The sequence below is a fragment of the Citrus sinensis genome, chromosome 2 (genome assembly GCF_022201045.2).
Source record: "Citrus sinensis cultivar Valencia sweet orange chromosome 2, DVS_A1.0, whole genome shotgun sequence".
Classification (NCBI taxonomy): Eukaryota; Viridiplantae; Streptophyta; class Magnoliopsida; order Sapindales; family Rutaceae; genus Citrus; species Citrus sinensis.
The window spans coordinates 3,941,847-3,969,522 of NC_068557.1; the positions used below are offsets into that span (position 1 = coordinate 3,941,847).

Genomic DNA, 27,676 nt, shown 5'->3' on the forward strand with positions numbered 1-27,676 from the left:
TCTTGTACTGTTCTAGGAATAGTTACAAATGAAAGATTAGCAGCAAAAGCTTTAAATGATGGTGAAAATCTATGATAAGAGAAACTTAGAAATATGATGTTTAGTACAAGTTCTAACACCTTTTCTATGAGCAATAGGCAAATCTAAATCTAAATCAAGTGACCGAATAGAGTTTAAATGTAATTTAGACTCAGATTGAACAGTACCTGTGTCTTCCAATAACTCTATGTTCGGTTCAGAATTTTGGCAGTCAGGAGATGTACAAATTGTTTTATTTCATCGAGAATATACCTTTAGCTTTTGAGTATCCTCTTGATTTTGTGCGGTGGATGGTTGAATTTGTGAAAACACTTGCTGGTCATCATTTGGGTCAGGCTATTTCTGTGGGGAAGAACAATGTTGTTCTTTTTGCTGATTGTTATTGGAAGGTGGCAGATTTTGTGGAGAGCAAACTATCAAAGGTGGAGTTGAATTTGTGATATCATCTCTGAAATATAACTCATCTAAGTGTGTGGATTTTGGAAAAATTTTAAAAAACGGATCTTTAATATTATATTCCCCTCCCTAAAGAGAGGTTTTGGAGACATAAGGGTTAATTTAAAAAAAGTCACATCCATGGTTACAAAATATTTCCTAGTTAGACGATGAAAACATTTATACCTTTTTTGTGTAGGAGAATAACCCACAAACAACTTAAGAGACCTAGGATCAAGCTTACTTTTGTTATGATTATTGTCATGAACAAAAGCAACACACCCAAAAACCTTAGGAGGAAGAGAACTAAAGGACCGAGACATGGGATAAAGTTGCTGAAGAAGTTCGATTGGAGTTTTAAACTTCAAATTACTAGTAGGCAATCCATTTATGAGATAACAGGCAGTTAAAACTGCTTCACCCCACAAATAATTTGGTACCCCAATAGTAAACATCAAAGATCGAGCAACTTCAAGTAAATGTTTGTTTTTTCTTTCTGCAACTCCATTTTGTTGAGGAGTATCAATACAAGAGGATTGATGAATAATTCAATTCTCAGTCAAATAATTTCCCAACATAGAAGAAAAAAATTCTTTGCAGTTGTTAGTTCGAAACAATTGAATTTTTGTTTGAAATTGGGTTTGAACAACTTTATGGAAGATTTAAAAAATTTTAAAAACTTCAGATTTTTCTTTTAATAAATACACCCAACAAACTCGAGTGTGATCATCAATAAAAGTTACAACCACTTAACTCCAAAATTATTGGGAAAACGGAGAGGATACCATACATCACTTTGTATAAGAGAGAAGGGTTGTGAAACTTTGTAAGTTTGGGCAGGAAAATGAGTAAGATGATGCTTGGACAGTGCACACACTTCATATTTAAAATTAATGTCACTTTTATTCTTAAACAATGTTGGGAATAACAACTTTAAATATGAAAAATTTGGATGTCCTAATCTGAGATGCATCAAACTAATTTCGTTCTCACTAGGCACTTGAGAAACAATTTTGTCAACTAAGGATAGATTACTCAAAGCTTCAGGCTCCTCTTCGAAATAATAAAGTCCATCCACCTCCTTAGCACTGCCAATCTTCTTCTCCGTATGCAGGTCCTGAAATTCACAATTGGAAGGATAAAATTTAGCCATACAGTTAAGGTCTTTTGTAAGTTTACTGACAGACAAAAGATTACAAGGCAGATTAGGAACGTGCAATACTGATTTTAAGATCATTGTTTTAGAAACTGAAATTGAACTTTTTCTTGCAACTGAAGAAAGAGACCCATCAATGATTTTTACCTTTTGTTTACCAGAAAGTGGTTTGTAAGTAAAGAATAAGTTGGACAACCCAGTCATATGATCGGTTGCCCCTGAATCAATAATCCAAGGGTAAGAAGTATTTGAAGAGATGCTGAAAGCATTTAGAAAATTACCTATTTGGGCTAGATTAGCAAAAGATGTTTAACTCGTGAACCTGGCAAGTTGCTCAAGTTGTTCCTTAGTAAACAGATTTGATCTTTAACTCCCTGAGTTTGCATTGGCATTATCAGTTGCAACTTGAAAGCCCTTTGAATTTTGTCCAGAAGGCTTGGTACCCTTCCCTGAGTTTTGTGGCCTTCCATGGAGCTTCCAATAAAACTCTTTGGTATGTCTCGGCTTATGGCAATGATCACACCAAAGTTTATCCTTGTCATCTTTCTTCTTGCTCATATTCTTTTGTTCACTTACCAATGCTGAATCAGTAGCACAAGTAATCAAGGCAGAATTATCAGTATTAGAGCTATTCATCATTACATTTTTTCTACTTTCTTCCCTTCTCACATATGCATAGACTTGCCTAATTGCGGGGAGAGGTTCTTTGCTTAGTACTCGTCCCCTAACTTCAGCCAAATCTGAATTCAAACCAGCCAAAAATTCAAACACCCTATCTTTCTCCTGTAACTTCTTAAATCTTTTACAGTCATCTCTACACTTCCATTCTCCATCATAATGCAAATCTAATTCTTACCATAAGCTATTCATGATATTGTAATATGCAGTCATAGTGTCACTTCCTTGTTTGGTTTCATGAATACGACACTTAAGTTCGTACAACTGTGCAGTATTTCCAAGATCAGAATATGTCTCTGTGACTGCATCCCATAAATCTCGTGCTGATGGTAAGAAAAGAAATGACTGACTAATGTGAGGATCCATTGAATTAATAAGCCATGACATTACCATAGAGTTCTGTTCATCCCAGATTTTATACGAAGGGTCGTCAACCTCTGGTATGTCTGTTGACCCATCAAGATAGCCCATTTTACCTTTTCCCTTCACATACAACTTCACAGACTGTGACCACTACAGAAAATTCTGGCCATTCAATTTGTGAGTTGTAATATGTAATGACGGATTGTCAACAGAATTATTGGCTTGAACATGTTTAACGTGACACCAGAGCTGGATTCGCTCACATCTGACATTTTAAATCAGAATTTTAAAGTCACAGCGTAAGATAAAATCCTAAAGGTATTGGCGACTGAAAATTTGTTGAAAAAAAAAACTGCCCAGAAACCCTAACTTGGGCTCTGATACCATGAGAAAAAATAGTGAGAAGATATTTTTCTTATTCATAAAAGTTGCAATCTTTACATTATATACTAGTTTGACTAGACTATATAAGGAAGCTATAGGAAACTAGGAAAAATAAATATATGCTATACAAGGAAAAAAAAATACATGCACACAAAATTAGGCTATAATCTTTGACTTTCAATAATGAACCTATCCAACTGATGAAAGTGACCTAGTAGAGACATAAATGTATCCTCAAACTATTTATTTTTGAGTATGCATGTGAAGTAAATTCAATGGTTAGGAAATAATAGACTCACTTCAATTAAGAGCAATGGGCAACCAAGAATGCCGTCAGAACATGGAACATTATAGATCAATTGTTCCAAATATGGGCATGGTGGCTTAATAGCATCACCAAGCTGCTCAAGTTTGAAGTTAGCTTCAACCTCAAGAAACAAGATCCCTTCACCATTGCGATCCACCATAAGCTTGCGGTTGGGACCTTCTTTAATCCTACCAGCAAAAGGGTAATAATACACAAGTGCTTCACTTATAGCTTCCTTGATGACCTTCACATGATCTTTTTCTCTGAGTATTGGAGGTGATGATGAAGGGTTATTCTTGTAAAAGATTATTTACTGGAATATGAAACCTGAAGCTTTTTTGGTCATCTATATCCGGAAAGTTGCTTTAATTCATGCGGTGTTGCCCTTGCCGGAAAAATTAATTCTGGTGCCTTTCGGGTTATTGACAAAACTTGAGAAAATCTTGAGGTCATTTTAAAGGTGTGTTTGGGAGTGATGTGTAGCAATTGAGCTGCTAAAGCCCAACTGCTAAGGTGTTTGATAACACCTTGTAATTGGGTTTTGGTAGGTTAGTAGCCTTTTTTTTTTTTTCAATTTTACTCCAAAGTTATGATTTTTACTTCATAGCAGTTATATCTTAAAAACTACAGTCTCAAACGTACCCTAATTTGAGTTTCTAGATTAATTGTTTTGGCAAGGCTTGAACTGTTTCACTGGTTGCCTTGGCCTCCAAAATTTTTCTTTTATAGCTGAAGAAAGAAGCACGTGTGTACCGCGTATGGAAACTGACTGTTACCAAATTATGCAAATTTCCTGCCATTTCGTGATATTGGACGATATATAGACAAATTAAGACCAATTTATGGAACGTGATACATAATCTTTAAAATCAACTTCAGCAAAACATATTCTTGATTGATTAGGGGTACGATAATTTATTTGTATGGACAGAAAGTGTCCGTCGATATTAACATTTGTTTTCAACTTGATTAATTTCGAAAACAATTATAATTTGCACCTAGGGCTTGGCAGAGTGGTTGTCAACGCATTTCTTCTTTGATTGGCCATCCGAAATTTGAATTTTAGCTTAAAAATAATAATAATTTAAACTCTGCCCATTCTTATACTTTGTTATGAGAATATTTGGTTGGTTACAATGGTTATTTTGAAACACTGAACCATCACCTATTTTAGCATTCCAAGTTAAAGATATAGATCAGTTTTGAAGAAAAATATGGAAGCGAGATCAGGAGTAATGTTCTTGGAGTGCGCAAGAATACTATGTATTGAATATAATGTGATGAAGGTGTGTCTTGTAAAATTAGGACCCTATTGAATATGATATGATGAGGTGGTGTGCTGTAAATTAGGAGGCAAGTTTTCCTTGCAATAATTCCTGCAACACTTGGCTAATTGTGCTTGTTCCTCTAAATAAGTGGAAGTCTTTTTTTGTGTAAACTTGCACAATCGAATTTGAGAGTTATTCTGACTTCAATAATATCAGACAGGTACCCGCTTCTGCTTTATATTTTACATTGAACTATAGTTGCCTTGACTTCAATAAATCTCAAAATACAAATAAGAAGACTTATCCTAATTAAGTTTTTACATTGAACTATAGTGGGATCTCGCAATTTAATTAAGAGTGAAGCTACTGACACCCCTCTATATCTCTTATGAAACCTGTCTTATTCTTTATTCACAAATTTGTAAAATTTATCTAATTAAACCCACCTATATTTTTTTTATTTTTTCTCCATTATCAACTCATTAAATCTATAAAATTTGAAAAAAAATGAATTGTTATATAATAAGAATTTGATCTAAATATAAACAAAGTTTTTATAGGAAAGATAATTTGGTGAAGTTTGTTTACTTAGGCCAATTTTTTTTTTAAGATTTGCACACGTGTCTTTATGTATATACCAAGATTATTACCTACTAGAAAAAAACAAAGATAAATAGAGATAAAAATTAGAAATTTATGAATGCTATAATTAAGAAAATATTGAAAGTGACTTGAAATGGGAGAAGGGTGAGAGAAAGAACCTAACAATTTTTTTTAAGTATTGACGCAGGAGTTTATTAAGAAAGTTTAACAAATGAATATTATTTTAGGAATTAAGAAGAGTATATAGAGAAAATGTGTTTAAAAAGAATGTTAGAGGTGTGCCACTAGTGAAACTCTTCAATTAATGTGCAGGATTTCCCGGCAAAAGTGACGTAACAATGTGGGATCCTGATACACAGGGGCTGTTTGTTTTTTTTTTTTTTCCTTTCCTTTTTTATTGAAATTTACTGTCCCATCATACGCAGTAAATATTGTTGGAGTTGGAAACTTATAAGAAAAGCGTGAGATCGCACGCTAAAATTATCGTTTGCATAAATAGAGAAATTAGTTCAGAGTCTTTATGGAGTTTTTTTTCCCTTATCACAAAGTATGGGTTGGTGTGAATTTTTCTCCAATTATTAGTGAGAGTAAAATTTTAAATTATATTTAATACGCATCTGAATTTTATTACAAATTATTCTCAATAGATCCCAAATTTCAAATATATAATTATATTGTAAAAATTAATTTAAAAAATTGACAAGCATCCAACCGCACGTTTTTCATACGTTCATTTGTGAAAAAAAAATACATTAATATTTTACTCCGAAATAACATATTTTTCGCGAAGATGTCTTCTTTCGTTTTCGCCATAAATGATCGCGACGTTAAAGGTGGGGCTGGTCACAAGCATTATTGTACTATGTAGGGGTGTTCACGGATCGGATTTTACGGATTGGACATCAATCCATATCCGATCCATAATTTTACGGATTATAATTTTTCAATCCAATCCAATCCACAGATTGATAAAATTCAATTCAAATCTAATCCATACATTTGCAGATCGGATGCGGATTTGACTCAATCCATATCCAATCCATAAGTCTGCGGATCGAATGCGGATTTGACTCAATCCATATGCAATCCACCAATTTGCGCATTAGTTTTCGAATTAAAAATTTTTAGTTCTCTCCAACTAATGAAATAAAAAAATCTAATATAAAAATAATTTTGCTATCAATTAAATTTAAAATTGAATAAAATTTAAATAAATTAATTGTTTAAATAATAAAGCTAAAATAATGCATTTAAAGTTTTAAAATATAGCACATCGAGACTAATTATTCAAATAAAGCTACAATAATACGTTCAAAGTTTCAAAATATAACACACCAAGCTTAATTGTTCAAATAAAGTTACAATAATATATTAATATAACACCGAAATTAATTATTCAAATAAAGCCACAATTAATTGAAATGACAAAGTTTCAGAAACTAAACATAGTCTGATCCTTCACCAGGGCTGTTGCGTCTGTCGAAAAGTGATGATTACAGAGCCATCCATGATGGAAACCAGGAGAAGCTGTACGGGTGGCGATCTTAAAGGTTGTGATAGTGAAATTGTTCAGCTAGAACCAGTGAATGTGAAGTGGCTCGATGGACTTGGGAAAGAAGATGGCTTGCTCTGGCCGGAATCGCGCGGCCGATGTCCTTTAAATCCGTGTCGATAGTGTATCCAACCAGTATTGAGTGTTGCTAGTGTGTGTGACGGCGGGAAAGCTTAGAATTTTTTGTTTGCAAATTGTTGGTGACTTGGCGTTATGTTACTTTGCTTTTGCTAGTGCGTGTGACTTTGCTTTTATTTTGTTTTACAATTTTTACAAGTTATATTTGTATATTTGATTATTTAATTATTTTTCATTTTATATTATTATTGGGTAATGGCTAAGATATGTTATAGTGCTTAGTAACTATGCAATGTTACATTTAGAATTTTTTTAATTAAATTTATAATAAATTTTTAATTATATATAGATATATATAATTTTTTTTTTACGGATTCAAGGATTTCTGCGGATTTACAGAAGTAAATACATATCCAATCCATTGATTGCGGATTTTTAAATTTTCAATCCATATCCAATTCACCAATTCACAGATCGGATTTATACGGATCAGATTCAACGGATCGGACGGATTCGACAGATCGAATTGGATTCTGAACACCCCTGGTACTATGTTTAATTTGAGCCACCCAAATTCCAAAACGAAGCCCCATGCGTTTCTCAAAATCAATGAAGGGCCACTTCTGTCACTCTGTGTAGCTCGTCTGCAAGTTAGATGCTTAGGGAAACGTAAAATATTAGGTCCCTCCAAGTGCATTCCCATCCATGTGATTCGAATTCTCTCGTAATTTAATTATTTCTGAGATTGTTTTAGATGATTATAACACATGTGATTTAAGTACATCTAGAGGTAAAATTTAATTTACTATTACTTTTTCTTTCCAAATACCAAACGAAAACGTTTAGTGGCTAATTGCAATCCTAAAATTAATAGAGTTTTAAGGTGAGACTCATTTGAGTTCTTTCTCTGCATGTTTTATGACCTCTTTCTTCTTCCCCATCTTCTTCAAAACCTCAAAAACTTAATTAGTTAATTTGGTGACGAAGAATTCACTAAATTAATTAAAACAACCAGCAGTTTATTTAACTTTTTTGAGTAGTAAAACTACATCATTTGAAATAAAATTTGTAAAATTTTGTCGTGTAGTTTCTGAAAATTTCTAGTTTCTCATCTTAATTTTATTCTAACCACAACAGTTTGAGAATTTAAAAACTGCAGTTTTTTTATTTTTCGTTGTATAATATAAAAAAGGAGAAATTTATAAAACATAACACCATATATATATATATATTTTCTATCAAACATAACACCATTTATTTGGACGATAATTACCCTTGCATTTGAAATCAAAAAAATCAAGTGACGATCTTGCTCCTTGATGCGATTTGAATCGTCGGCAGCGTAGATACAGCAACTACTGCCAAGGTAGCAGAGATTTCGATCATCGGCGGCGAGAGGGAGAGTGATAAACCAACAACACTGCGATATCAAACCATATCAATTTAAACCCATCCAAAAAATCTAGGTTAGTTAATTTTTCGTCTATTAGATCATATTTTATGCTTTATTTTGGTTGTTTGAAATGATTGGTGTTTGTAGTTGTTACGTGTGTTGGTTTAAGAATGGTGATGGTGGTAGTGGTTTAAGAATAATGGTGGTGGTGGTAGGCTTTTGTTTTTTGTGTAATAGGTACCCGTCACACCTATCCTATGTTTATGTGCCACCGCACTCTCATTTGATTTTGAACACTTGCGGCCCCTCCCAACTTCCAACTTATAACTTATAATTAATTGAGTTAACATATTAGGAATTGACAAGTTAAAGAATAAGCCATAAATCTAGTCTAGGCCACCCAATTCAACAGAAAGAACACCCTAAAAAATAAGCACAAACAATGTCTAAGAGTCGCTTCAGCGAGCTTCTAATGTGCATTAGTTGTAACTCATTATTTTGATAAAATTTTATTTCATTCTTGTCCTCTAACAATCTATAATCACCTATAATTCGATTCAAGTTTATTAATATCACTCAAGAATGACGAAGTTTAGACCACATATTTACCACATTTTAGATACAAATTTATACTCAAATTTTTACAATTATAGCACTATTTTTAAATAAATATACTTCTACCTTAATTCCAATCATTGTTATCATATAACAAAAGTCCAAATTTTCATTACACTTCTTAAATTTGATGTTATTGTCTGTTTGAGGTATATGACAACAGATTTAAAGGCATATCGTAGCATATATATGATGCTATTTATTTATATCATAGTCCGCTCTATTTTTTCTTTTTGAATTTGGAAAAAAAAATTGAAAGTAATTTGTAATAATTCAAAAAAAAATGACAAGCATCCCAACCGCACGTTTTTCATTTGTTCATTTGTGAAATAAAATACATTTATATTTTACTCCGAATATAACTTTTTTTTTTTTTTTTTAACGAAGATGTCTTCTTTCTCGCCTTAAATGATGGCACCATCAAAGGTGGCTTGGGTACAAGCATTATTGTACTATGTTTAATTTGAGCCACCCAAATTGCAAAACAAATGGAGTTATTTTTTATGAGTCAATTTGTCATCACTCGGTCTGCGGTTTGGAAGCGGCGAAACGAGAGATAAAGACAAAGTAAAAAAAAAAAAAAATGGCAGACAGATGATGCCGACATTACACTCCTGGTCAGGTGCAATGCATGATTTTTAATCATAATTTTAATTATTTTTATTTTTATTTAAATTGAGATACGGTCTCGTTCCAATAACAAATAGCAGTCACTTTAAGACTCCGATTCAAATTCGATGATGTGTGAATTTATGAAAAAAAAAGTTAGTGAAAGTGTTAGAGGCTCTCGGGTTGACTTGTTACCACTATAAATGGAACACTATGGTGTCAAAGCCGGTGGTTGCCTAGCCAAAATTAAATTGGCTTTGGCAGCCACCCAAAGAAATAAACATGGCTTTGGCAGCCGCCCAAAGAAGGAAACAAAAGAGAAAGAAGAAAAAAAGAAAGAAAGAACGAAAAAAAAATGGGAGGTGCCGTCCAAAGAAAATAATAATAATAAAATAATAAAATAATAATAAGAGAATGAGCAAATTCATTTCATTTTTTCCTTAAGTTTCTCTTCTCTATTTTGTAAAAGAGAAAGAGTTGTGTGAGAGCTTAAGAGTTTTAATACTCTTGTGTAATTAGTGAGTGAGAGATTAGGTGTATTGGAATTTTGGGTAGTGAGCTAAAATATTACAATATTTGTAATCTTTATTTTACTAGTATAATATTTTTCTTCTATTTTCGTCCGTGCACATAGGTTAAAGGCCGAACCACGTAATTTTCTGGTGTCCTCTATTGTGCTTGTTCTTTATTTTTCTACCAATTTTATTTTACCTGCGGTTCTGCTTCATCCACCAATTTACTAACAGTAGTATCAGAGCTATTGGTTGTATTTTTTTGGAGTCAGGTATTGTTCACGTAAGGGGTACTATTCACATATACGGCACTATTCACGTATACGATACTATTCACGTATACGATACTATTCACGTATACAGTACTATTCACGTATACTATATTATTCATGTATACGGTACTATTCACGTGAAACGGTAGAGCGATCCAAAAATTTTGTGGTGCAAAGCAGGGAATAGTGGTGTGAGTAAAACAACTGTGTGGTTTTTGTACATGTTTAGGAAAATTCTTTCACAAAGGCAATAAGAGCTTAAGGAGTCTGGGTTTTAAGTAGGACCATTGTGACCCCTCCAGTCTTTCCTGGAAACTTTTCATGGTGTGCATTCTCACACATACACACAACTATTCAAAGTGGTACACTAGTTTGTGTGCGGTATTTATCAACAAAATGGCGACAAAGTATGAAATTGAGAAGTTTAATGGAAATAATTTTTTGTTGTGGAAAATGAAGATGAAAGTTGTATTAAGGAAAAATAATTGCTTGACAGCAATTGGAGAAAGACCCATAGAGATAACTGATGACAAGTGGAACAAGGTAGATGGCAATGCCATTTCTGATCTACACTTGGCACTTGCAGATGAAGTATTATCTAGTGTGGCAGAGAAAAATACAACGAAGGAAATATGAGATACTCTCACAAAATTGTACGAGGCCAAGTCACTACACAACAAAATCTTCTTGAAGAGGAAACTCTATACTCTTCGAATGGCGGAATCTACAACGGTGACCGATCACATCAACACCTTGAAGACTCTATTTTCACAACTCACAATGTTGGGTCATAATATAGAGGAAAATGAACGTGTAGAGCTCTACTTTAAAGTCTACCAGATTCGTATGATCAACTCATCATCAACCTGATGAACAATAATCTAGCGGACAGGCTAGTTTTCGACAATGTTGCAGCCTCCGTATTAAATGAGGAGAGCAGGCGAAAAAATAAGGAAAACAGACAAGCAAGTTCGCAGCAAGCGGAGACGCTATCGGTGACGAGAGGGAGATCACAGAACGTGGCCCCAGTGGGAGTCAAAATCATGGTAGATCAAAATCCAAAAGTAAGAAGAATGTTAAATGCTACAACTGTGGCAAGAAAGGGCATGTCAAGAAAGAGTGTTGGAGTAACCAGAAGAGAAGAGAGGGTAAAGAACCTGAATCATCAAATGCTCAAGGGTGTGTAGCAAGTACCTCAAATGATGGCGAAATTCTCTACAACGAGGCAATAACTGTTTCAGAAGGTAGAAAACGACTATCTGATGTCTGGCTTATAGACTCAGGAGCTACCTGGCACATGACCTCTAGGAGAGAATGATTCCGCACATATGAACCTATCTTAGGAGGATCTGCATATATGGGTAACGATCATGCCTTGGAGATTGCTGGTATTGGTACTATCAAAATAAAAATGTTTGATGGTACAATTCGCACAATTGGGGAGATACAACATGTCAACTGCTTGAAGAAAAATCTATTGTCTTTGGGACAAATGGATAGTAATGGGTACAAAACTCATGTGGAGAATGGAATTATGAAGATCATTAAAGGAGCGCTTGTATTGATGAAGGCAGAAAAGATCGGTGCTAATTTATTGATGCTTAAAGGAGAAACACTACATGAGGCTGATCCGTGTGTCGCATCAAATGGAGAAGAGTCAACGATGATGTGGCATCTCAAACTTGGCCACATGTTAGAACAAGGTTTGAAGATTCTCTCTGAGAAAAAATTACTTTTGGGGCTCAAATCGGTAAGTTTACCATTTTGCGAGCATTGTGTTACAAGTAAGCAGTATAGATTAAAATTCAGTAGATTTATTGTTAGAAGTAAATGCATTCTAGACTTGATTCATTCTGATGTTTGAGAATCACCGGATATATTCATAGGAGGTGCAAAGTACATGGTGACTTTCATTGATGATTATTCTAGAAGATGTTGATGTATCCAATTAAGAAAAAGTCAGATGTATTTCCAGTGTTTAAAGAATACAAAGCGCGGGTGGAACTTGAATCTGGTAAAAAGATCAAGTGCTTGAGAACAGATAATGGTGGAGAGTATACAGAAGGCGAGTTTCTTGCTTTCTGTAAGCAAGAAAATATTCAGAGGCAGTTTATGGTGGTATACACTCTTCAACAAAATGGAGTGCCAGAGCGGATGAACAAAACTCTTACAGAAAGATCAAGTGCTTGAATCTGGTAAAAAGATCAAGTGCTTGAGGACAGATAATGGTGGAGAGTATACAGAAGGCGAGTTTCTTGTTTTCTGTAAGCAAAAAAGTATTTAGAGGCAGTTTACGGTGGCATACACTCTTCAACAAAATGGAGTGGCAGAGCAGATGAACAAAACTCTTACAGAAAGAATAAGAGCTATGTTGAGGACTGTTGGTCTACACAATTCATTCTGGGCAAAAGCAACCAAAACTGCCTGTTATATAGTAAATCGGTCGCCATCTACAACTATTGGGTTGAAGACGACGATGGAAATGTGGACTGAAAAGCCAGCTGATTATTCTTACCTACATGCATTTGGATGTCCTGTGTACGTGATGTACAATGCCCAAAAAAGAACAAAGTTGGATGCAAAATCTAGAAGATGTATCTTCTTGGGATATGTTGATGGAGTAAATGGGTATCGTCTGTAGGACCCCAATACCTATAAGATCGTCATCAGCAGAGATGTTATCTTTGTAGAAGATCAACTGCAAATGAGAGATGAAGATGATGACACTAAAAAAGAAAAGTCAGAGACTGTGCCGGTATATGTCGAAAATAATCCAGAAGATTCAGATTATTCTGAAGCAGCACCAGAGCACGAGGAACAAGAACCAGTCGAGACTGAGGCTCCAGAAGTTCGTCGGTCAACTCGTGAGAGACGACCACCAACGTGGCACTCGGAGTATGTCACAGAGATCAACGTTGCATATTGTCTTCTAACAGAGGATGAAGAACCATCAACTTTCCATGAAACTTTAGAAAGCTTAGATGTTATTTTGTGGATGACAGCAATGCAGGAAGAAATTGAAGCTCTACACAAAAACAAGACATGGGAACTTGTACCACTACCACGTGGAAGAAAAGCCATTGGAAACAAATGGGTATACAAGATCAATCGTGATGGCAATGACCAAGTGGAGCAGTATCGTGCGAGATTGGTGGTGAAAGGATATGCTAAAAAAGAATGTATTGACTTCAACGAGATATTTTCACCGGTGGTTCAACTCACAATAATCAGAGTGGTCTTGACGATGTGTGCTACATTTGACTTACATCTTGAGCAGTTAGATGTAAAAACTGTATTTCTTCATGGAGAACTTGAAGAAGAAATATATATGCTCCAACCAGAAGGTTTTGTAAAAATAAAAAAGGAGAACTTGGTTTGCAGGTTGAACAAATCTTTATACGGTCTCAAACAGGCGCCGAGGTGTTGGTATAAGATATTTGATTCCTTCATTATGAGCCTTGGATACAACAGATTCAGTTCAGACCATTGTGCATATTACAAGAGGTTTGAAGATAATGATTTCATTATTTTGTTGTTATATGTGGATGACATGTTGGGAGCAGGTCCCAACAAAGATCGAATCCAAGAATTGAAGGCACAGTTGGCTAGGGAGTTTGAAATGAAGGACTTGGGACCAGCAAACAAGATTCTAGGGATGCAAATTCACTGAGATAGAAATAACAAGAAGATTTGGCTTTCACAAAAGAACTACTTGAAGAAAATCTTGCGGCTCTTCAACATGCAAGATTGTAAGTCAATTTCTACCTCACTTCCTGTTAATTTCAAATTATCCTCAAGTATATGTCCTAGCAATGAAGTAGAGAGGAAGGAGATGTCTCGAGTATCGTATGCATCAGCAGTGGGAAGTTTGATGTTCGCTATGATATGTACAAGACCGGACATTGCACAAACAGTGGGAGCAGTCAATCGATACATGGCGAATCCTGGTGGAGAGCATTTGATAGCTGTGAAGAGGATTCTGAGATACATAAGAGGAACCTCAGATGTTACATTATGTTATGGAGGATCAGAGTTTACTGTCAGGGGCTATGTGGATTCAGATTTTGCAGGAGATCTTCATAAAAGAAAATCCACTACTAGTTATGTGTTTACACTTGCGGGAGCACCTGTAAGCTGGGTTTTGAAACTGCAAACCGTTGTGGCTTTATCTACAACAGAAGCAGAATACATGGTAGCTACACAAGCTTGCAAGGAAGCTATTTGGATACAAAGGTTATTGGAGGAGCTCGGGCACAAACAAGAGAAAATTTCTGTGTTTTGTGACAGTCAGAGTGCCTTGCACATTGCAAGGAATCCAGCATTTCATTCAAGGACAAAGCACATAAGAGTTCAGTATCACTTCATTCGAGAAGTAGTGGAAGACGGAAATGTGGATTTACAGAAAATCCATACGAAGGAGAACTTAGCAGATGTTTTGACCAAGCCGATAAATACTGATAAGTTTATCTGGAGTAGATCTTCTTGTGGCCTAGCAGAAACGTAGGTAACATGATTATGGCGAATTAGAAAGGATGGTGTGGAGATTGATTGATTCTCAATCAAATCTCCAAGTGGGAGAAATGTCAAAGCCGGTGGTGGCTTAGCCAAAATCAAATTGGCTTTGGCAGCCGCCCAAAGAAGGAAACAAAAGATAAATGAGGAAAAGAAGAAAAGAAAAAGGAAAAAAAATGGGAGGTGCCATCCAAAGAAAAAATAATAATAAAATAATAAAAATAATATATAATTTATGAATATTGCCAAAGCTTTCTCTATAAATAGAAACGAAGAAAATGAGCAAATTCATTCTATTTTTTCCTTAAGTTTCTCTTCTCTGTTTTGTAAAAGAGAAAGAGTTGTGTGAGAGATTAAGAGTTTTAATACTCTTGTGTAATTAGTGAGTGAGAGATTGGGTGTATTGAAGTTTTGGGTAGTGAGTCAAAATATTACAATATTTGTAATCCTTATTTCACTAGTATAATATTTTTCTTTTGTTTTCGCCCGTGGACGTAGGCTAAAAGCCGAACCACGTAATTTTCTGATGTTTTCTATTGTGCTCGTTCTTTATTTTTCTACCAATTTTATTTTAACTACGGTCCTGCTTCACCTACCAATTTCCTAACATATGAGAGAGCAAATGGTAAGTTTAAGTAACTCAGTCCCTTGATGGCAACTAAAATTTCTCAAGTTCTATCAGTTACCCGTCAGGCACTGGAACTAATTGCTCCGGCCAGGCCCAGACCAAGAGAAGTAAAGCAACTTTCAGATATTGATGACTAAGAAAGCCTACGGTTCGGATACCAATAATTTTCCTTGACAAGAATGACCCTTCACCATCGATGCAAGGAAGAGACCCTGTTAAGGTAATTAAAATGACAGTAAGTAAAGCGCTTGTGTTTTAGTATACTTACGATATACATACATGCAAAAGCAGTTATTTGTAGTTATTTTAGGACTACCACTTTTTTTTTGCAGGTGTTTCCTAAATCGTCCATTCAAAATGGAACTCTTCCGAGGTTGGTTCGGTTCTGAATCGAACTGAAACGATTTTTTTTTTATAAATAAAATATACCAATTCTCAATTTGGTTAAGTCTTTTTGATTTAAAATCATAAATCCCATTGTATTTTATGATTTTGTATTTTCAATTTTTTTATAAACTGATTTTTTTTAAAATTTTTTAAATTGAACTAAATCGAACTAAACTGTCAATTCGGTTCAGATTTTACAGGAGCAATGATTTTTTTTACCCATCCCTAAGTGTAATAAAAAGCAAGTAGTTGAATGGGGCAAGTTTTTGCTTTGGCCTTAAGGATTAGAGTAGTGCTACACATTTTAAATTTTTTATTCTAAAAAGTTATCTCAAATGATGTGTCATTAATTGAGTGGTTGATAATTCTTTACAAGATTCAAGTAAATTAATTATATTATCTCACCAACTAATTGATAAATGATACATCATTTGGGATAGCTTTTGGGATAAAAAAATTTGAGATGTGTAGCATTACTCTAAGGATTAGAGTAATGCTACACATCCCAAATTTTTTATCTCAAAAAGGTATCCCAAATGATGTGTCATTAATTGAGTAGTTGATAATTTTTTACAAGATCCAAGTGAATTAATTTTATTATCTCACCAACTAATTGATAAATGGTAAGTATACTCATTCAAGTAGTCAAGCCTACAGTAAAAATAAATAGATAACAGATTAACGACTATGGTTTAATTACGCAAATACGATATACATATTTATCATAAATGATCATGAAATGTGATAAAGCTCAGTTGTTTTGAAATATGATAAATATGTATAATTAAACTATAGTCGTTAATGCGTTGTCTACATATCTTCATTGTTGGCTTGGCTACCTTGATTTTCTTAAAACTAATAAAAAAAGTTATTATTTGTGTCAAAGTGTTGATTCATTATTAAGAAATGATATTATCACAATAGTAAGAACAACACTGGGCACCAAATGCTGTGTTTTGTGTTCAATATAAAGAATCATTGTTGTGCTCAAAACGCAACACTCTCGGTTCTCTCTCTCTCTCTCTTGACTCGCTCCCTCACACACTCTCTTTATTACATCTCGCTCCCTCTCTCTCTCTCGGCTATCTCTCTCTCTTGCCTCGCTCAATTTTGCTCGATTTGTCCTCATCAATTTTCTCCAAGTCGTCAACTTCAGTGGCTTTTTCCATATTCTTTATTTCTACAAAATAAATAGAATTCATATAAACATACAAGTTAGATATGCTATGAATTGTAAAAATAATCATGTATTGCAAATTATTACATGGATTTCAAAAATGTCCAATTCTTTGTTTCCTTTATAAATTTATAAATTTACAATATTGAGTGTAAGGGTTCGAGCCTGCATAAAAATATTATGGGGGTTAATTTCAATCCTTCCTCAATTATTAAATAATTGAGTGGAGTCAGTCTATCCCTCACGAAATGTGAGTGATGTGGACAACCCTTAAATATTTAAAAGGGTTTAAAGAATTTGGACAGCACTTCAGATGAGTACATGCCACGAAAAAGGTCACAGTTGTATAATCTGTTTGTAAATAATAATTGTAATATCTGATATAATATCAGTAACAGTTCTGTATAACAATTTTTAAAAAAGTAGTAAATTCTCTTTATATTTTGTGATTTTGTAGTTTTTTTTATATAAACCATTTTTTTAACTGAACTAAATCTCAATAACCTGTCAGTTCAATTCGATTTTTATGGGAGCAACTTTTTTTTTTTTTTTATCCCACCCCTACGTGTAATCGAAAGCAAGTAGTTGAGTGAGGCAAGTTTTTGCTTCGGCTTTAAGAATTGATATGGGAAATGTACTCATTCAAGTAGTCAAGCCTATAGTTAAGATAAATATATAACAAATCAATTGTTGTAGTTTAATTATGCGAACGTGGCATACATATTTATCATAAATTTTTATGAAATGTGGTAAAGCTCAATTCTTTTGAAACATGATAAATATATACAATTAAACTATAACAGCTAATCCATTATTTATTTATCTTCATTGTCAGCTTGATTACCTTAGTTTTCTTAAAAATTGGGAAAAAAAAGTATTGTTTGTGGGGAAAAGGACATCCACACCCCCCAAACTTGGGTGAAATGGTCACCAATACCCATATATATATATATATATATATATATATGACTCTAATAAAATATATGTATATATAACACTAAAATAAATGTAATAATATATACATTTTAAAATAATTTCAATTTAAAATTTGTTTAATATTTAACAAAATATGAGATATATTTTGTTATATTAAACTAAATATTCTAATAAATAGAATCGTAATATTAAAATAAATGTATTCAAATTTAAATTATTTTGAATATTATGTAAAACAATAATTTTAACATTATTAGTATGTGAGATTTTTTTTTATTTGTAAAATGTATTTAATGTAGGTATTTATTTACAATCTCTACAATAAATAAAAATATATTATTAAAATAAATATAATAGTTTACATATTTAAATTTATTAAAATATTTTAATATTGTTAATTGACGGCATAAATTATATTATTTATATAATATTTGTGTTTCTTAAAAATTTTGAAGATAATCTTTTGGGGATAATAGAGGCACTTCTTCTCATGTTTGAATATTGCAAAAATATATTTGTGGTATCAAACAAGTTTCTAAGGCTAGAAGGTAAATTCATTTTAACTATTCTCTATTTTCACTAGCTATAAGGTCGATTATATTTACCTGATCAATAATGTTAGGAATCTCATTATTAGGGATCCAACTTATATATCAACTTATTGGTAATTGTCATATTGTTATGTGATAATAACTAACATGATGTGATAGTTATAGATAAATTATCGCTCCAATTAGCTCATAATTCACTTTGGAATGAAAAATGTTGCATAGACAATAGGTTATCATTTTGATTGAGATCATCTTTCCAAAGGTCAACTATGGGTGTTCCATGCATTTTTTTTGTCAAGAAACATCTTGATAATGCCTTATGCTATCTGGAACTTTTAGGTCTATGCCCGTTATGTTAAGGTCGGATATCAGATCTAATTTTTCTTTTATTTATTAAAAAAAAAATTGGGTGTGGGTGTAATTATTCATACTGGCCCATTGATTGAACGGGTAGGATATGGGTACCAAATACTAAAACCGATACCCGCTCATGAACCCATTTGATTATTTTTTTATTAATTTTTAAAAGCTAAAATTGTTAATTAATAACTAAATCTAAATATTAAAACCTTAACAAAATTAAAACGTGAATAAATAAAGTTAGCGGCTTTAAGTTTGAATATTTTGAAACCCCAATAATGCCAAAAGTCGATATTTTAAAGCCTAGAAATAATTAAATAAAGGAAAATGTCTGCCGCTAGCATAGAAATATGGAATAAAAAAATTAAAAATATCCGGAAAAGAGGAAAACGTGGGAGTGGTACTAATTTGAGGTAGACAATCAGACATACATGCCGTTTGAAACTCAAAGAATAAGGATGATGTGTCCACTCAAATTTCAATTTTGATTGTTGCAGTATTGACTAAAAAACGACGGAATTTCTTTTCAAAATCCTCCATCTTGAATTCATAGGGAAGAAAATAGATTTATGAATGCAGTATTTACGGACAAAAACGTTCGGTTATTAGAAGAAAAACTCAATTGAAATTCTTAACATCATTCATCAGTAGTCAAGCATCAATCACCAATATTTCATCTGGTATTTCTTCATATAACTATTGAAAATTTCCTTCTTGTGATTTGTTTGTGGTTTTTTATTTTTCCAGTGGTAATTCCCCTCATCAATTCATTGTTCTCATGCTAACATATTGCTGCGATTTGTTCTTTTTTTAAAATAAATATAATCTTGTAGGTTTAATATGGAGATAAATTTTTTTAATTTAAATGGATTTAGAATTTTTATTTAATAATATATTAATTAAAATTGAACTTAATAATCATTAAATTAAAATTTAAGGGGAATAAGGGAGAAGGGGACGGGTATTTATATTTGTTAACGAGAAATCTTGATTCATATTCATTCAAATTCACAGTAAATAAGAGTTGATGATGGAAATATTTACTATTAAATAGGTGCGGGTACAATCGTACAGATATTAACATCACCGCATAATACCCGTCTCGTTGCCATTCATGGGAACGATGAAGAGGGGAAATGGTATACTTCAAATTCTCTCTTTTTCTAATTTTTATTATAATAATAATAAAAATTAGTGGGCGCCAGTGGTAATTAAAAACTTCGGCGCCCACTTACACTTAACTCAACAATAAACAAATGGCATGCCGCCGTAATCTTAATCTTTTGAGTTTTATTTAATTCATTAATTGATATTTTAGTGAGTCCAATAACTAGAGACAAAGTGAAAGAAAGATAAAAATGGGAGATAAAAAGATTAATGATGGCCCCTTACACTTGTGGTCTCTCCATTTCATACGCAGCTGGAACTGATCATTGTGTCAGAATTATCAGAAATAATAAGGTGGAGAACGGATCATTATTTAATCTTGTCCGTCCATTTCCATCAAATTAATCCTAGCCTTACGCTCATGTCATCTGTCTACTTCAGTTGGACTGTGAGAACGTGATCTCCAAAGCTAAACTCATCGCATGTTGTTTTTAATAGAGTGCATGATGCACGGTTCACTCAGTCAATCCATTCTTTCCTTCATTATTTTAATAAATAGTACCATACATTTTAAATTTTTTAATCTTAAAAATGTATTTTAAATAATATAATATTTATTTATTAATTAAATAATACAATTAATTTATTTAAATTTTATAAAAAATTATCAATTACTTAATAAATTAGATAAAATTTAAAATAAAAAATTTAATAGTTTATAATTACTCTTATTCCAATTTAATAGAGCCGTGTAGACCCTTGGAAAATTAAAATTACTTGTTTATCATATTTAGCACAAGGATTGATCGAGGCTCTCTCGTGTTGATGTGCGTCTTCTATTCTATGGACTTGTTACTGCGAACGACTATAAATTAGGGACGAAAGATGCACCTTTGGGGCAACCAATTACAGATCTACTTCAAGAAACTCACAATCCCTAATCAATGGTATTCACATTTTCTCAAGGTCTCTTGGTTACCCGGAAGGCACCAGAACTAATAGTTCCGGAGAGGCCAACACCACGAGAAGTGAAGCAAATTTCAGATATAGATGACCAAGAAAGCCTAAGGTTCCAGATACCACTACTATTCTTTTACAAGAATGACCCTTCACCTTCAATGCAAGGAAGAGACCCTGTTAAGGTCATTAGAGAAGCAATAAGTAAAGCACTTGTGTTTTACTACCCTTTAGCTGGCAGGCTTAAAGAAGGTTACAACCGCAAGCTTATGGTGGAATGCAATGCTGAAGGAGTCTTGTTTATTGAGGCTGATGCCAACTTCACACTTGAGCAGCTTCGAGATGATGTTCAGCCACCTTGCCCGTATTTGAACCAACTGATTTATGATGTTCCAGGCTCTGAAGGCATTCTTGGTTGCCCTTTGTTGTTAATTCAAGTGAGTCTCTCTTTACTTTAATTAGTATGTAACTTTATTTTCTGATTTTAGAATTGAAAGAAAATAGTAGTATAGTATATGCTGAAGATTAGTTAGGTGCTCAGTTGAGTGGCTTTAAGTAATTTATTTAAATAACTACTTGAGTTTGAATAATCTTGAGGGAAGAAAGGAGTTAAAAATATCAATTTCGACTTTGTTTACTAAAGAAGAAATTAATAGTAACTTTAGATTAAAAAAAGTATCAATTCCTACAAACACATAGATTTTTCTTGAAAGTTCTAAATTTAAACTCGATATGATTGTTGAACTAATGATACAAATTCATCCATTTAATAATCATATAAAATGTAATTAATTTTAATATATTATTTTGTATCGGTTTTATTGAGTTCGCACGTTTTTTAAAAAATTAATAATCTTACTAATATTGACAATAAAGTTGTGAAAAAAAAAAATAAAGAGATCTTTAGTAACTTTTACATTACATAATGACTTTTTGAGGTATATATATCCTATTTTGCTATCGGAGGATTCATTTTTGTGTTTATAGGTGACGCGTTTGACATGCGGAGGATTCATTTTTGCAATACGTTTTAACCACACAATGTGTGATGCTTTTGGTTTGGTACAATTCTTAAAAGCCATAGAGGACATGGCACGTGGGGAACGTTCACCAACTTTATTTCCAATTTGGCAACGACAAATCTTAAATGCCAGAAATCCCCCACAAGTAACATGTATCCACCATGAGTACGATGCAATAAACACCAATGAGGTTCCAAGTGACAACATGGCTCACAAATCGTTCTTCTTTAGCCTCAAAGGGATCAAAGCTCTGAGAAATCAGCTTCCTTTTCACCTTAAAGATTGTTCAACGTTTGAGCTATTATTAGCGTTTCTATGGAAATGTCGAACAATTGCACTCAAGCTACAACCTGAAGAGATTGCTAAAGTTTGTTGTATCGTTAACGTACGAGGAAAACGTTATGAAATGGATATTCCTCCAGGCTATTATGGCAATGCGTTTACATTTTCCGCTGTATGTTCAAAAGCTGAACAATTGTGTAAGAATCCAATAGGATACGCCGTTGAATTGGTGAAAAAGGCGAAGGCTCAAATGAACGAAGAGTATATAAGGTCTGCGGGGGATCTTATGGTGATCAAAGGGCGACGAATCAAGTTCTCGACTAGGGGAAATTTCATTGTTTCGGATCTAAGGAATGTTGGACTCGGAGATGTTGATTTTGGGTGGGGGAAACCAATTTATGCTGGAACTGCTGGCGCTGTAGCAGTGATCAGCTTCTTTACAAAGTACCAAAACAAGAATGGAGAGCCTGGAATTCTTGTACCAATATGCTTGCCGCAGTCAGCTATGGAAAGGCTTCAAGAAGAGCTAAAGGGGTTGATGATTCAAGGATCTGCGGAGGATTTATGCAACATTAACCAGACTCAGATTTTCAGCAAGCTTTAAGGGATATATCTCAGTTTACGTAGTAGCTTATTTTGATTATAAACCAATAATGCAAGTTATGCGTCCTCTCAAGTTATGTCTAAAACTAAATAATGTACCCACTTCCCATCACCTTAACTTTTTAATATGCCACGTATACGCTATTAGTCATTTATGATTTAGATATATATTTTCATAATAATGATATGCTTGAAGTTTGTTTATTAAATAACGTGTTACCAACAATTGACCATCATGTATTTGGTATTTGCAGCACTAATGAATAAATGACATGTAAAGTTTTACATCATCTAGAATGCAAACTTTGTATTCCAACTTTATAAGCATATTATTATTCTGAAAGATAAGATAAGTAGAAAATCTTAATTCAAAATGAAAGTAGAAATTTCATGTGTCTAAACAGACCTCGGTAAACATTAATATAATAACCTAATGAAATTTGGTAGTTAAAGTATACAAGCAAAAACTAAAAAAGGAACAAAAATATAAATATGCATTTCACTATTATGGTGCATTTACTAATTGCTAACTAGAATAGGTTGGAATTTAAATGGGGAATGAGAATCAGAATAAACCAATAAAAATCAAAATCGAAATAACTTATATTGTCATCGATGTACTTATTTTTGTCTTGAAATTGGAATATTGTTAATAATAATAATAATAATTAGGGGTGTTTAGAATCTAATATGATTCGTTCAATTTATTTGATATGTAGAAATGCGATCCATAAAAATCTGATCCGTAAATTGGATTGAATTGAAAATTTGAAAATCCGCAGTCGGTGGATTGGATATGAATTTATTTCTGTGAATCCGTAAAAATTTACGAATCCGAAAAAATAAAAATATTTATTTTATAAAAAAACTAAACTTGTAAATATGGCATTATACTTACTAATAAATAAATAAGTTAAAATATAGTTACATTAACACCATATTATGTCTTATTTGATAATATATAAAATAAAAATATAGTTTCCTAAGCAGTTAATTTTCATATACTAATTTAAACAAATGAGAATTTTTTCTTTTTGGTATGTTATATTTCGAAACTTTGAATGTATTTTCTACCTTTATTTAAATAATTAACTTATTTAAATCTTATTTAATTTTGAATTTGATTGGTAGTATAATCATTTTTATATTAATTTTTTATTTAGTTAGTTTGTGGATAGGATATGATTAAAAAATTTTAGCCCACAAACCAATTCGCAAAATGGTGGATCAGATGTGGATTGATTCAAATCCACATCCGATCTGTAGACGTATGGATTGAATTTGGATTAAATTTTATCAATCCGTGATTCTATGATGATGATGATAGTGGTGGTGGTGGTGCTGGTGTTGGTGATGGTTATAATAATAATAAGGGATCCCCTATCTTATATGTATGTAAGATACATTTCTCTCACATGAATAGTGTGTGGGTCCCACATATGCACTGTTCATGTGAGGGGAATGTATCTTACATGCATGTAAGTTAGGGATTGCCTAATTTTACAGATTGGACATCAATCCATATCCGATCCACAATTTTACAGATTATAAATTTTTAATCCGCCGCTACCGCAACCGCCGTCGTCGTTGAATTTATTTTAAACTCATTGTCGATAAAAGCATTTATGCTGTACTAGTTTTCATAATTGAGAGCCCATTATTTTAAGGTTACTAAATGGGACCTAAGCCATTTCTTGTCGCTGGTTGTGTTAGGTTCAGAATCTGATCTACATATACAAAGGCTTATAGAGGAACAATAACAGAACTGGTCGTCAGACATCATACCTGAAGCGAACTCTTTTAAGATCCCTGAGACCTCCTGGTGGTGAGGTAAAAGTTGTATATACACCAGGCTCGTCTTGGTCAACCCATTCATTGTCATTCGTGATTCACATTCTTTCGTTCTGCTCCCATTTCTAGTTGTCGCTTCCAACTGGCCTTGTTTGGAAGCTACGATTACTGGCAGTGCTGGACCCATCAGCAAGCAAAAGGTTGTTTGATCCAACTGTGTCCCGTTCTTGAGCTGCTGTTTGACCACCTAGCCTGTCAATTGAAGGATTCGACACACCTATGGAAGCAGGACTGGAACTGAAGGAAGTAAATATCGGTGATTTGATGTTCCGTGCTGTTCCAACTGGCAGTCTCTCAGCCATATCCTTCAACTATTCAACAAGAAAAACAAAGGCATCATCAATATAAAGTGTGATTAAAGTGTAAGCACCTTCATTTAAACCAATGAATTCAATCACCATCTAGAATCAAACATCATGGTTTGCAGATACCTTTTTGGAAAAGCAAGGAGCTAATTACATCCTTATTTTGAAGCCACTTACAAATAATTCCATGAGACATAATACTAATGAAGAAAGAAAGCTGCCTTGCTTGGGAAGTCAATGACTTATTCACTTCCTTTGCTGCTTTGCATTTTGCAGTCTCTTCCCCTGCAATTGCTATTGCCTTCTTCAACTGTTTAGTTGTCCTTTCCAGCTCAACCTCTTGAAGTTGAGCTTTCCGAGTAAGATTCTCCACCTGCGAGAGAAAGAGAGAAATCAGCATTCTGCCAAAACAGAAAAAGGAAAAGTTTAATATGGCTATCGAAAAAAAAAATTAAAGATTTTACTTACCTGCATGCCTGCCCGCCCTAGATATAACGCTCAATAACTAGCTGCAAAATGCAAATAACAATATTTTAAGGCATTAAATAGTAATCTTTTTGGATCTTGGGGTCTGGATTCCATCTATTCATCATTTTCTTGAGGTTGCAGCTTCTAAAACCCAAAAAGATGCCTGAAGGATTGAAATTGGACTAATAAATTTGAAGGGGGAAAGAAGATCTCTACACAAACTTCTATCCCTTAAAATTTTCATGAAGGTCAAACAGATTGAATTCCGAAACTACTAAGTTTGCAATGCGATAGGCAATGAATGGAAAGGAATGACTACATGTGAGCTTTATTTTCGTTTTGCTTATTTCCATTGGTCGTCATGTGGATTTTGGACAAACTTTGTGTTGAGTTTTATGTCATTAAATATGGCTATGATCCTTGAATTCTGGATACTAAGGAGCATTGCTACGTATACTTAGCTAATGAAATTTGGCTCTGAAATTACTATTAAAATTTAATTTAAATGGCTCTGAAATTACTATTAAAATTTAATTTAAATAATCAAGCAGATAACCATGTAAAGCATCTATTTGCTCAAGCTATTATTAATGCATAATGCAAGAATTTTAGAAAGTTCGCTCAAGTAATCGCTAACTAGAGAATAGCAAATACCTGTGCTCTTAATTTAATAACATCTTGGCTAAGGCTATCGCTATCGGTGTTGTTGAACCAGGTGGGCTGGGCCGTCTTGATATTGACGATGTTGTTTGTGATACAGCTGTCGACCCAGGAGCAGAAGGTTAGCAGAACTTCTTGGATGATTGAAACACGAGACACTCAATAATACAGTCTTACTGAAGGAAGAAAGATTAGGTAAATCATTACACCTTCTGCAAGCTATCATTGCTACCGAATGGAGAATTCAAAGGAGAGCTTCTCCGAGTGTATGTTCTAGGACTATTTGCTTCTGATGGAATTCCATCACTCCCTGATTCTGTTCTCCACTTCCGATGATGACTACGTGAAAGTAATGCTTTTAATCCACTAAACGATACCTCAGCTTCATCTTTATCTTTGCAAATCTAGTAATAAAATTCAGATCACTAAATTACGATAAAACTTTAACAATCAAATAATCTTTAAGCCATCAATATAAACACAGTGAGAACCGGTTACAGTAGGAGGATCTTGTCAGAAAAAAAACTAGCAAAAAAATAGTAATGGAAAATAATGGAAGACCATTTGGTCAGGTGGTTATTTTATTTTGATGAGTAATGAAGCATTTTATTAAAAATGCATAGTAAATAGAGGAAGGAACAGTACTACGGAATTTAAGACAAGTTGGAAAGAGTTATTGCTATATTACATCAATATTAAACTATTGTTTGATTAACCAGATAACAAGACAAAAATAAATGTTATATGTAGGATGATAGAAGCAGTGCATAATCGAATTCCGTTAGGAAGTTTTCAATTAAATATCTAAATTTGTTGCAAGATTGTTAATGCACAGGTATAATCCCTTCTCATGTATTACCTGCCTTTAAATTCATGAGTGATGCCGAAAGGCTTATATCTGAACTTGCTGCACATGCTTTTTCTCGTGTTGACGTCTATGTTTTCATATTTCCTTTTTGTAGATTAAGAGCTCAAGGCTGCCAATGAAGTTTGGAAATATCAGAGGGACTTTGCATTCGTTGAGTATGTAACAAAGCAAGAGGCGCAAAATGCACTTGAAGCACTTTCAAATACCCATCTCTATGGTCGGCATCTGGTAAGCCGTCTACCAGTTCTCATAGATATTCTCTGTTGCACATCATCAGATAATAGCTATAATTGCCACCACATTTCAGGTGCTGGAGAGAGCAAAGGAAGGGGAGAGTCTGGAAGAATTGCGGGCTCGAACTGCAGCTCAGTTTACCGATGAGGTAAATGGGTTTCAAAATTCAATTAAGTTTTCTAAGAAGAGGAAGCACATGACAATCTTCGATGAAGGTAGAATGAAGTTTGAAAGGATTGCTGAGTAGAGTGCTTTATATGAAATTTTCTCGTGTATTGAGAGACATGAGGTTTGTTATGTAGTTAGTTTTAAGGTTTATTAATTATATTATCCGTTATGTTGGCTCCATTTTTGTCTGTTGGGAGTCGATATCTGTTTGTAATTGTTTCTTGTAGGTGAGGGAACAGAGCATATTTTGTAGAATTTCTTGATGTAAATCATCTAGATATGTCGTAGAAGAGTTAAATTTTCAGAAATGTCTTATTCTTCTACTCCACTGTTTTT

At 33.5% G+C, this 27,676-nt stretch overlaps 1 protein-coding gene, 1 long non-coding RNA gene and 1 pseudogene across 2 annotated transcripts; 2 read left to right on the forward strand and 1 right to left on the reverse strand.

Annotated features, from left to right (window-relative positions):
• Nucleotides 1-15,091: 15,091 nt before the first annotated feature.
• On the forward strand, nucleotides 15,092-15,845 carry LOC127900386 (uncharacterized). Its single transcript, XR_008052462.1, has 2 exons — nucleotides 15,092-15,624; nucleotides 15,737-15,845. It is a non-coding gene; the product is annotated as an uncharacterized LOC127900386 (long non-coding RNA).
• A 5,021-nt stretch (nucleotides 15,846-20,866) lies between these two features.
• Nucleotides 20,867-22,787, forward strand: AAT1 (alcohol acyl transferase). The gene is given in 2 exon segments (NM_001288910.1): nucleotides 20,867-21,316; nucleotides 21,867-22,787. Coding segments are annotated over 2 exon segments (1,371 nt in total).
• A 1,771-nt stretch (nucleotides 22,788-24,558) lies between these two features.
• Nucleotides 24,559-26,945, reverse strand: LOC127900222 (PH, RCC1 and FYVE domains-containing protein 1-like; annotated as a pseudogene).
• Between the last annotated feature and the right edge of the window lie 731 nt (nucleotides 26,946-27,676).